Below are 12,143 nucleotides of genomic sequence, written 5' to 3' on the forward strand. Positions count from 1 at the left end.
AATGATTGATTCGATCAATAAAATGATGACAGTTCAATTGTAGATTGGATTAGGTTCTTACAGTGTCCAGACCTCATCCTCCAAAAACGCTTCCCACATCCTCTTGTCCTACTCATTGAACTGATGATGCACGGTCTGTGGAAGGCGTAAAGCAACTGTATATAAAATCCTCAGCTAGGGCCACTATTTGGGAAGATTACGGAGCCTTTGGAAGGTGGAGCTTCATTGAAGGAAGTCCCTTACCGGAAGAGGGCTTTGAGATTTTATGGCGTGACCCTACTTGCTGTTGGCTTTCTGTTTCTTGTATGCAGGTGCACCATGACTAGATGGCTTCTTGTCCCTACTACCATGCCTGTTGCCATGTCTTCCTCACTGTGATGGACTCTATTCCCCCAGAACTGCAAGCCAAAAGAAACCCTTTTTTCTTTAAGTTGGTGCTGTTGCTGGGGTATCTTATCACAGCAACAGAAATTAGTACAAGCTAAAAAGGGGTGATGAGGAACTGTTTTCCAATGATGCACAATCAGATAAGCTGGTGCACAACACACACAAACACACACACACACACTTCTGAGCCTCCTATTCCACACAGGGTAATCACCCAAGCCAAATTTCACTCCTGCCACCTCTCAGCAGAAGAAAAGAGAAAAACTGCCAAGTGCGAATCTCATTAACTGGGCAGATGGGGGAGGAGGTGGCTCCCAAGGTGCACCCTGTGCCTTTGACAGACTGACAAAAATTCTTCATCAGAATAAAATTCCCTTTCTTTCCTGCTTTGGGCAAATAAACAGAATATTCCTGGCCCGGGGAAACTCCGGAATCTTGTAAATAGATCTAAGAACCAACAACAGGTTTTGCTGCTCCTAGCACAGTTTCTCACAGGGCAGATCTAATCGATTATTTAGTTCTACCTGCTAGCTCCTGCCTGCAGCCTGGGCTCCCACTCAGACACAAGAACACTCTGAGGGCACCAGAAGGATGGACCAATGACTGACAGGAGCTTCCCACCACCCTCACCTGAAGCCTACCAGACCACAGCATTCTCTGTTGACCTGTGGACAGGAGGGAACCCCGCAAAACAGAAGGAACAAAGACAGCACTGTCCCAGGCACAGACAAGGGATCCCATCCTTTTTCTATTCCTTAGCAGGCATCCTCTTCACACCCTATATCACAGAATACAGATGATGCAGAGAACATAATGAGAGAAAATAAATGCCAACCCCAAGCCAAAGGACTGATCTTGCTCCTTGAGTTTGGAAGCTACACTTCATGACAAATTTCCAACAGCATATCAGCGAACAGGAAGAAGTTCCCACATGGTCAAACCACCCACCCCTGACCCTCAAGGGGAGCATTTTTAAAGGACGAGATGTGTGTGGTACTCTATGAAATAAGTCAAAACACAAGGTAGGAAGATAGGAAATAGCATTTATGATCGGCTTTTATTCTGGTGGAAAAACAAAACAAAACCAACAAAAGGAGGGCTGGACATACCCAATCTGTGTGTTGGCTCTTGTGGGATTACATCTAGAAGCAGAGACAAGATATTTTGTGGAGAAGTGTTGGGAGCTGTGAAGTCCCAGATCCTGAATTTCTTGTAAACAACTTGTTTTCCTCTGCTCCGAGACAGTCTGCAGCTGCTCTGAGCACGAGACCCTCAGGAGTTCCTGATGGCAGGAGAGTGGTTTCTGGTGGGTTTGGCTGGTGCGTGGTTATTCCTATATAAGCTGTCCCTGAACACAATAAAGGGGGCATTCTTTTTTTTTTATTAATTAATTTATTTAATTATTAAAGATTTCTGCCTCTTCCCCGCCACCACCTCCCATTCCCTCCCCCTCCCCCAATCAAGTCTTCCTTCCTCCTCAGCCCAAAGAGCAAGCAGGTTTCTCTGCCCTGTGGGAGGTCCAAGGACCACCCACCTCCATCCAGGTCTATTAAGGTGAGCATCCAAACTACCTGGGCTCCCACAAAGCCATTACGTGCAATAGGATCAAGAACCCATTGCCATTGTTCTTCAGTTCTCAGTAGTCCTCATTGTCCATTATGTTCAGCGAGACCGGTTTTGTCCCATGCAGACCCAAAAAGAGGAACATGGGATGTACTCACTCATATTTGGTTTCTAGCCATAAATAAAGGACATTGAGACTATAATTCGTGATTCTAGAGAAGCTAAATAAGAAGGTGAACCCAAAGAAAAACATATAAGCATCCCCCTGAATATTAACCTTCATCAGGCGATGAAAGAAGACAGAGACAGAGACCAACATTGGAGCACTGGACTGAAGTCTCACGATCCAAAGGGGGCATTCTTGTTTCAAGGATGACCTGTCTCTGTCTCTTGGTGTGTGTGTCAATCTCCAGCCCCTTGCCCAGTTCATGAACTGTATGGTGGCGCATATAGCGCAGATGGGCGTGGTGCACCGCAGAGAAGGGCCAGGAAGAAGAGATGAAGTTAAAAGAACTAAATTTCCCCTAAATGTTTGTGGTGATTTGAATAGGAATGCCCCTATAGACTCGTGTTTGAGCACTTGACCCCATAGGGAGTGGCACTATTAGGAGGTAAGGCCTTGTTGGAGGAAGTGTCACTGTAGAGGTAGGGTTTGAGGTCTCCTATGTGCCCAAACTCCATGTGGTGTACATACAGTCTCCTTCTGCTGTCTATGGATCAAGATATAGGACTCTCCAGCTCCTTCCCCAGCACCATGTTTGCCTTCACGCCATCATGTTTCCTGCTGTGATAATAGTGGACCAAATCTCTGAAACTGTAAGCCAGCCTCCATTAAATGTTTTTCTTTATAAGAGTTGCCATGGTCACAGGGTCTCTTCACATCAGTTGAAACCCTAACTAAGACAATAGTTTTTAATGTAGTCAGACATTTTTGTCAGGACTGGAGGTTCTCCAATAATGGCATGGAGATTTATTATTAATTATGAAAGTTCAGCCAATAGCTTAGGCTTGTTTCTAACTATCTCTACTAACTTAAATTAACCTGTTTCTATTAATTTACTTCCTGCCTCATGGCGTTATTATCTCATCCTCATAGTGCTCGTTCTGTTTGCTCTGAGTCTCCTCATGTCTCACAGTCTCCACCCTTCTTCCTAGCATCCTCTGTGCCTAGAAATCCTGCCTAGTGATTGGTCATTCAGCTTTTTATTAAACCAATCAGAGTGACACTTCTTCACATTGTACAAAAAGATTCTTCCACAACACTTTTATATTGTTCAGCTTTTTCCTTTTATAAGTTTTATTTTTAATTGTGCTTATGTGACTGTATGTGGGTTTGTGCACTTGAGTACAGTTCCTGTGGAGGGCAGAAGTACAGATGGTTGTGAGCTCCTACATGGGAGCTGGGACCCATACTCCGTCTCCCTGGAAGAGCAGTAAGCATCCTGAACCACTGGGCCAGCCCCTATTTGGAATTTTTTGTGGACTTTTTTAATGTTGAAAAGTTTTTTGCACTCACTCAGCAAACAGTTGTGAAGTCCATAGTGTATATCAGACTCCCAAAGAATGAGATGAAGTGAACCCAGGAAAAGGACCTGATTGGCTCTGCTCCCCAGATCCCCCACCCTAGTAGTGCAGAGGGGGCCTCATGACCTGACAAATTGAGACTTCTCTGAGGAAGGAGAAACTGCTGACTGAATAACAAGATGACAGTGTGACCCAGGACTGTGCTGGCAAAGTCCCAGATGAGAAGAGCCACAGAAACTCAGAACACGGGGCTGGGGTTGGGGGAACACACACATTGTGGAAGAACAGGATAACTGAATGAGGGTCCGTTTTACAAAGGTTTGGGTGCAGTTTAGATGGTGGAGTTTAGTCAGAGGAAGTGGAATTATAGAACTGCGGGCCCCATGAACGCTCAGCATCTCAGTCCTGAGGGCTGTGGCCACTGCGAGGTTCACGGGTTACAAGCTGTATAACAAGACATGTGGACTGGATGGCTTAAGCAATAGCCGTCTCAGCCGGGCGATGGTGGCGCACGCCTTTAATCCCAGCACTCGGGAGGCAGAGGCAGGCGGATCTCTGTGAGTTCGAGACCAGCCTGGTCTACAGAGCTAGTTCCAGGACAGGCTCCAAAGCCACAGAGAAACCCTGTCTCGAAAAACCAAAAAAAAAAAAAAAAAAAAACAAGCAATAGCCGTCTCTCTTCAGAGTTCTGGAAGCTGATCTCCCTGCTTCTCACAAGAACACTTACCTCATATCGGCGACTCACCCCAGGGACCACTCAACATTAATTCCCCTCCCAGGGTTGGTACTTTGATATAGGGTATCTTTTCATGGTGCCGTGACTCCAACGCAGTGCCTTGGCATGCTGGGCTAGCGCTCTATCCTTGAACCATAACCCCAACCATATGCTTCCCATGAAATGAAGAGGCTCTGGATGAGTGTTATTACAGGCCAAAGGGATTCTAAGGATATAACTGACTTTTCAGTGGAGATTAAGAAAGGGAGATTATCCTGGAACTACGGCAGTGCAGTGAAACCACAGGAGCCCCATAAAGTAGACAAAGAAGAACGAGGTGGAAGGACCCAGTGAAGTTTGGAGCATGAGGGCTCCACACAGCACTTCTCATTCTGCAGATGAGGACCTCCCCCAAAAAAGCTGATCCTGTCCTAATCTCAGTGAGTGCAGTGTTAATTTTCCTATGGATCCTCACACAAGGCATAGCCTAGCCAATTCCCTGATGTCATCATTGGGAGCTGAGCCCACCTGGACTTCTAGTCAGCAAGAATTGAGACTTAATGCATGGATATTGTTTTGAGTCATTAAATTTGCAGTATTTGTTATATGGCCATGGGAAAAAAATGAGCAGAGTGTCTCAGTTAAAGGAAAAAATAAGGCACCTTACTGTATGGAGCTATGTTAGCAACTGAGCAAGACAGGTACCTACGAGGACAGACTCACTATATTAATGCCCCTTTAAAGGGCTATCTCCTTTATTTTCAGCTAAATTTTTATGGTGTAAATTGAGCATGGCCAAACACACAGGGCTGTCCACCATATTAACCTTAAACATGTCCCAGGGCCTTGAGTTAAGCGCGCTCCAAAATGTAACAACTTGCTTGGGGTTTGGGTTTCTTTTTTCCTTAAGCACCTGGAGAGGTGGTTCAGTTCCCAGAACCCATGCTGGGCAGTGCATAACACCCCTAAGTCCAGTTTCTAGGTGCCTAACACGCTTTTGGTTCCATAAGCATGGCACTCATGTTCACAAACCCATACACAGACACGTATAGACACACATTTATTTTTAAAAATTCAAAAACAAGGGTGGAGAAGTGAGTAAAAGCACTTGCTGAGCAAGTATGAGAACCTGAGTTTAAATCCCTAGCGTCCATGTAAAAAGTCAGGCATGTATGTAAGCACCTGTAATCCCAAATTGGGGGGGGGGACAGAGATAAACTAATCCTGAGAGGTCACTGGCCGGCCAAAGTGACTTTCTGTATCAGTGAGAAACCCTGTCTCAAAGCAATAAGGTGAGGAGCAGAGAAAGACACCATCCTTCTCTGGCCTCCGCATGCCTATGCTCAGGTGTGAATACTCATACAGTTGTGTGATTACACTATTCCAAACACACACACCATACAAGTACAACACACACATGTAAAAAAATAAGCCTTTAAAAAAGTATTACCTTAAACTGAGCATGCTCAGGAATGGACCCCAGCTGTATGTGAATACGCTCAGCACCCACAGAATAAGATCCCCAGTTTCCTCTACTGAAGGACGGCATTGCTTTGATCGACTCCCGGACTCTCTAGACCTGCTGCAGGTGGCAAATCTGTCTTCATCCTTCTATCATGGCCAGGCCTTTTTTTGGCTTAGCACTCCCAAAGATACAATCCCATTGTGTTCCATTCCATAAATAAACCCTGTTAGGATCCCAGGAAGCAGGCCCAGCTTGGGAAAATGACAATGTGAACATTGTGATGTCAGACCACTAACACAGCCTCAGCAGAGGAGGACCTGGGTCTTTCTGGAAGACTTTTACCCCCCCCCTCAACACACATACACATACACACCACTCCTGAGTTGTTGCCTGGCAGGAACATAGGCTCAGGGTGTACAAAATTCTAATTTTTTCAGGAGAATCCAGGAGTCTCATTTTTATGTCTTAACTCAGTCTTAAAAACACTGCCCTGGCCAACTTTGTGCTGACCAAACCAAACACAGATGTGTACTTGAGCCAGATGTGACCTTCTGAAAGCCCCATCTGAGTATAAGACAAAAGGCAGAGAAGTCCCCGGAGCACAGCAGGAGAAACCCCAAGCATGGCCCTTTTTAGAGACGAAAAGGAGCCACTGAAAGCCCCCACTCACCTACCGTGATTCTCATTCAGAAGAGAAGGGAAGTCACACTTATGGAAAGTGCAGTTTGGTGAGCGGCATGTCCTGATTGTAGCTCCCTGGTGCACTGTCCTGATAGGGCCTGGACTACTGCTTCCAGATGAGGCATCTGGGACAAGAAGTGGTTCAGTAACCATCAGTGACACAGCTATGGCATGACACGGTTTCTTGTTCGTTCCTAAGGGCTTCCTGCAATGTTTCCCAAGTCCTGAGCAGCTTCCTCTGCTTACTTGATGGAGGAAGGTCATTGGCTAATAAAGAAACTGCCTTGGCCCATTTGATAGGCCAGCCTTTAGATAGGCAGAGTAAACAGAACAGAATGCTGGGAGGAAGAGGAAGTGAGCTCGGATGCAGGGCAGCTCCTCTCAGAGGCAGACGCAATGAAGCAAGCCACCAGGTCAGACATGCTGAATCTTTCCCGGTAAGACTAATGCTACACAGATTATTAGAGATGGGTTGATCGGGATATGAGAATTAGCCAGTAAGGGCTAGAGCTAATGGGCCAAGCAGTGTTTAAAAGAATACAGTTTGTGTGTTGTTATTTCGGGGCATAAGCTAGCCAGGTGACCAAGAGCTGGGGCGGCAGGAACACAGCCCGCAGCTCCCATTTCACTTACTCAAGGCTCCTGTTCACTCCTGTCTCCAGCTTCTGCAGCAAGAGTTAGTCTGTCTCCCATGGGTTTGCTGGCTCCTCTGATGGCCCCACCTTCCAGGTCCCTTCTCACTGCTTGTTTGTAGCTCAGTCTATCATTTTCTCAATCCAAGATTCTCAAGGAAGGAACCTGAGTCAGGTTTGTTTGGGTGGACCTTAGGTCAGATGCTGCTCCAAGCATCAACTAGACTCTCCTTTGGTTGTCCTATGCCGTTCTTGCCTCAAGGCCAATCAGTGGAGGCTAATACCAACTCACAGCCTGAGCAAGGCTCTCTGGATACCTGAACTTGGACTCGCCATTTCCCTCATATAGTGTCCTGTACATCTACCCACCCTCTTGTGGCCTTGTTGGAGGAAGCCTGGTCTTTCTGAACAAAGAACTCCGAGTGAAGCCTCCACAGATGCCCTGAGAGCAGGATGCAGCAGGAACACCACTGTGTGTTTATCATTTTTCATGGTCCCAGGGAGAAAAGAAACTAAGATACATGTCAGGTGACCACCCAGACCCTTAGCAATCTTTTCCATGGAGTGGACTCACTCAACAGAGCATCAGTTAGACAAACAACAGCCTTTCCTTCCCCAAAGAAGAGATGTTCTGGGAACAACAGCCATTGTTTTGCCTTCTCCTCTACAGAGAATCTCAGGGCCATCCAAATCAGCCAAGGGTGGGAAACCAGGCCTGTGACAGGTCAAAGGGCTTATTTCCCTGAGACAGGGTTAATCACAAGTCCTCTTGGAAATGTTCTTTCTGGGAACAAAGGCTGCCTTTAGGGCAGCTTTAGCGCTTGCACTGAGACACGGACAACACAAGTCCATGTACCTTAGTAAAGTGTAAAATTGGGTGTATTGATCTATATATCATCTGTAACCCATTGCCGCACAGAGATAATGACTACATCCATCAGCCCAAGTTTCCCCATGATCATTTCTAACACCTCCCCCATCCTTCCCACACCCCATTCTCATCTCCTGGCAAACTGATCATTCTGTCATCACACTTTACGTTTTCTCATGGTCTTTTTCCTCACCTTTTCCAGTATTTTGTAATACTATAGCATCTACTCAGTTCTCTCTGGCATCCTCTCATCAACATAATTATTTTTTTCTTTCCATCTGCTTGCTGGGTGTGCAACTATAATTTGTTCCTTTTTATTGCTAAGTAGTATTCTATGGTATGGCGGTCTACAATTTGTTCATCCCGTCTCCTATTGATAGACATTTGCTTTTATTTTAAATAATTACCAACACAGCTACAGTTAATGTTTATACCAAGCCTTTATGTTCCTTTGATATTTTCCTTTTTTATTTGCATTTTTGCAGAATTTCATACATGAGAACTATATTTATGTCATTTCACCCCTCCTCTGCCCTCCAACTCTTCCGATGTCCCCCCACTTCTTCTCAAACTCAAGACCTCCTTGTAATTATTGTGCCGTGTGTGCATACACTGAGTATGTATGACTGAGTCCATTTACTGTTATTTATATATACCCGTGTCTAGTTAGGGCAGACCACATGGGATTGGGTAACCTAATTCAGAGGGCTGATCCCTGAAAAAGGCTGAATTTTCCTCTCTCGGTAGCCCTTGGTAGCCTGTAGCTCTTCATCTCGGGGTAGGACCTTATGAAATTTTTTCCATTCACATCATCATGTCAATTAGTATTGTCATTATGCAGGTCTTGTTTAGGTGGCCACATGGCTGAAGTTTCCTGGGTGCAACTTTCACATCATATATAGAAGACACTTACCTTACGGCAGGAGTCCTGGTCCCCTGGCCCTTAACACATCCCTTCGGCAATGCTCCCTATGTAGATTGCATTGCAGATGTACCAGTTGGGGTTGGAGATCCCACAATCACTTATTCTCTGCATTTAAGCAGTGTTTTTAACTTTAAAAATGGTTATATTTATTTGTGTGTAGAGATGGCAGGACAATTTCTAGGAGTGTGCTTGCTTCTTGCTTCTCTCCTTCCACCAGGTGAGTTCCAGAAATCAAAGCCAGGTTCTCAGCCTCAGCAGTCGTTTCCCTTCCTCACTGAGCCATCTCGTTGGCTTTCATACAAGTTTTTGTACTTGTACATATATGTTTGCCTTAAGATATTACTTTAAAATGAAATGATATTGGGTAGGTACCATGGTTTTAATGTGTTCCCAAAAATTCATGCCATGGAAACTGATTTGCTAAGTTTATGTTACTGGTATCTGGAGGATGAATGTTTGGGAGGTGTTTGGGTTGAGATGAGGTCCTAAGTATGGGACCATCATGGTGCTACTAGTAGCTTTATAAGAGACAAAATTCACTGACCTAGCAAACCACTCTCTTGTGGATGCCCTTTTCCATTTTACAACACAACAGAAAAGCCCTCTTGGATGGGAATAGTATTCCAGCACCATGCTCCAAGAATTCCTAGTCTTTGAGACCATAAGTCAAATAAACCTTTCTTCTATAAAAAGTACTCAATCTCAGATGTTGTATTATAGCAGCGTAAAATAGACTAAGAAGACAAACCTGTGTTGATCACCAAAGTTCTGACATAACTTTCATAGGAGCCTCAGAATATCTATGCTGCACATATTTAAAGATTCGCCCAGACCACATGTGAACCAATGATGCGCACACTCACTTGCAGAGACCAAATGAGCTGCAGTTGGCTTCATACCAGTCCAAGAAAACACGTGAGGAAAGCTACCAGAAAGAGGAAAACCCCTTGCATGAACTTGATTATTAAAATGCCAATGCACAAACTTCCAGTAACATGAATTCTTTAGAAATGGATCTGAGAGAACTATGTAGCCTGTCTTTAAATAATGACAGCATCTCACTGGTCTTGCATAGAACAATGATCAATACCATAACCTTCCCACAAAGCAAAGGAGGGCAAAAGCTTTTCAAAGGTGGCCCCACTGACATTGAAACATGGCTGAAAGGCACATTCTCCCCAGGACAGACCAACTGAGTCGAAACTGAGGTTCCCATCATACAGACTTGAACTATGCTTCTGGACAATTCTGCTACATGATCTGGCCTATCTTTCAGGCCCTTCAAATTTCCTGGCTTGAATCCATCAAAGGATACACTATACCCAGAAAAACATCTCACTATTGCTGGATTCCATGCACAGAGCTGTAGGGATCACGGTCTCAGGGCCTTGAGACCTGCAGTAAGCTCTGCTTCTGGAACGAAATCACCATGCATAGTGCCCACATACTTCTTTCCCCTAAAGCTCCAAACTACTAAAAAGGCTATATATTTTTCTAAGATATAGATAGATAGATAGATAGATAGATAGATAGATAGATAGATGATAGATAGATAGATAGATAGATATAAAGTATATATATAAAGATATATATAAAGTATATATACTAAGATATACTCATATCTTAGAAAATCATCAGCTTTAAGATCCAAACAGAACGACCCATTCAGCTTCATGCGGCCTCACACTGACATAACAGAGGAGAAGCCCAGCTAAGGAATTGAAAGGACAAAGGTTTTAGGTGTTACACTCCAACACTTTTTACTGTCCCAGAATCCAGCAAATGTAGACATCAGCAGGAAATCAATTGAACTTGAATAGGAAGAATTTGAGTAAAAATATTGGCTATTTTTTTCCTTTAATCTTCAGTTTAAGCATGGCTGCCAGTCAACATTATAAACCAGAAGTCTTGATCTTCTCTGGGTTTCCTGCATGCTTAAAATTTGCCCCAGTCTCTGAAGATCTTCTCCAGCTTCTGGCTAAGGAAAACTTTGCCTTTCACTTTGAACTTGCCAGCCAGGAAAGCCTTCTGTGGGTTCATCTTACCCACAACTAACTCCATGAATACAGAGTCAGGAATGATGAAGACAGTGTCTGCTGGAAGCCGGGCAGATCCCAGGTACGTGTCCCCAGAACCATTCTTGAGGTCAATGGTCCATTGCAGAATGGTCTTCCCATCTTTGGTGATGTCTAGCTGAAAGATGGCATTCACTTTCTTTACCAGTTGGGCTCCTACTTCTTTGATGTGATGGCTAATGTCCTCAAACACGGAGAAGCCCTGAAAGTCTGACGGTTCTAGAGGGTGTGGCGGTGCTGTCTGTGTGGCCGACCCCAGAGCCAGAGAATGGCAAGTCTGGGGCCTATCTCCTGCTTTGATCTTGGCTTGAGGATCAGTTCTCTTCCACATCTTACTGTGGTCTTCTTTACTTTGCCATCTGGCCTATGAGTGGCTGTAGCCAGATTAGTGCCTGAAGGTCAGATTGTGACATCAAAGGCAAGGCTCCAGCAGGGTCTGAGGCTGGTGTGTGTGTGCTGCAATCTTATTGGCCAAACAAATCCTAAAATATGACATAGGGTGAGGGTAATTGTGAGGCAGAAATATACCACATCCTCCTCACACACACACTACCACCACCACCACACCTGGCCAGTTAGCACTTCTGGAGCCATGAGGCCAAAGGTCTGAACTCTGGTGGGGATCAGGATACCTGGCCCCAGGCTGAGCTCTAGCGACAGGAACACCTGTAGCTTTCCGAAGCAGACTTGTCCCTGTGTTTCAACCCTGATTGAGAAACCAGTTATTTTGATTCCTTTAAAAGTACATAATTCCATCTTAAATTGTCACCATAGAACCTTCATCGAGCAACTGATGGAAACAGAGGCACAGACCCACATTGGAGCACTGGACTGAGCTCCCAAAGTCCAGTTGAAGAGTGGGAGGAGTGAGAATATGAGCAAAGAGGTCAAGACCATGATGGGGACACCCACTGAAACAGCTTACCTGAGCTAATGGGAGCTCACCAACTACAGCCAGACTGGGAAGAAACCAGCATAGGTCCAAACTAGTCCTTCTTAATGTGGTTGACAGTTGTATGGCTGGGGCAGACTGTAGGGCCACTGGCAGTGCCACCAGGATTTATCCCTACTGCTTGTACTGGTATTTTTGGAACCCATTCTCTTTGGATGATACTTTGCTCAGCCTAGATATAGAACGGAGGGCCTTGGACCTTTCTCAAAGCAATGTGCCTTACCCTCTCTGAGGAGTGGAACGGGGGTGGGTGGAGGTGGGAGAGTGGAGAAAGGTGGAGGGAATTGGAAGAGGGAAGGGAGTGGGAACTGGGATTGGTGTGTAAAATGAGAAAAGACTGTTTTCTTTTTAAA

General features: G+C 45.1%; 2 protein-coding genes across 2 annotated transcripts in view; both read right to left on the bottom strand.

Moving 5' to 3' along the window:
- Dtd1 (D-aminoacyl-tRNA deacylase 1) overlaps nucleotides 1–12,143 on the bottom strand; it is a 223,348-nt gene that overhangs the window by 16,446 nt on the left and 194,759 nt on the right. The gene's annotated exons all lie outside the window — the stretch shown is intronic.
- Nucleotides 10,699–11,169, bottom strand: Scp2d1 (SCP2 sterol binding domain containing 1). Its single transcript, XM_057781020.1, has one exon. The coding sequence runs from the start codon at nucleotides 11,167–11,169 to the stop codon at nucleotides 10,699–10,701; it is 471 nt and encodes a 156-aa protein (XP_057637003.1).

The sequence above is a fragment of the Chionomys nivalis genome, chromosome 9 (genome assembly GCF_950005125.1).
Source record: "Chionomys nivalis chromosome 9, mChiNiv1.1, whole genome shotgun sequence".
Classification (NCBI taxonomy): domain Eukaryota; kingdom Metazoa; phylum Chordata; class Mammalia; order Rodentia; family Cricetidae; genus Chionomys; species Chionomys nivalis.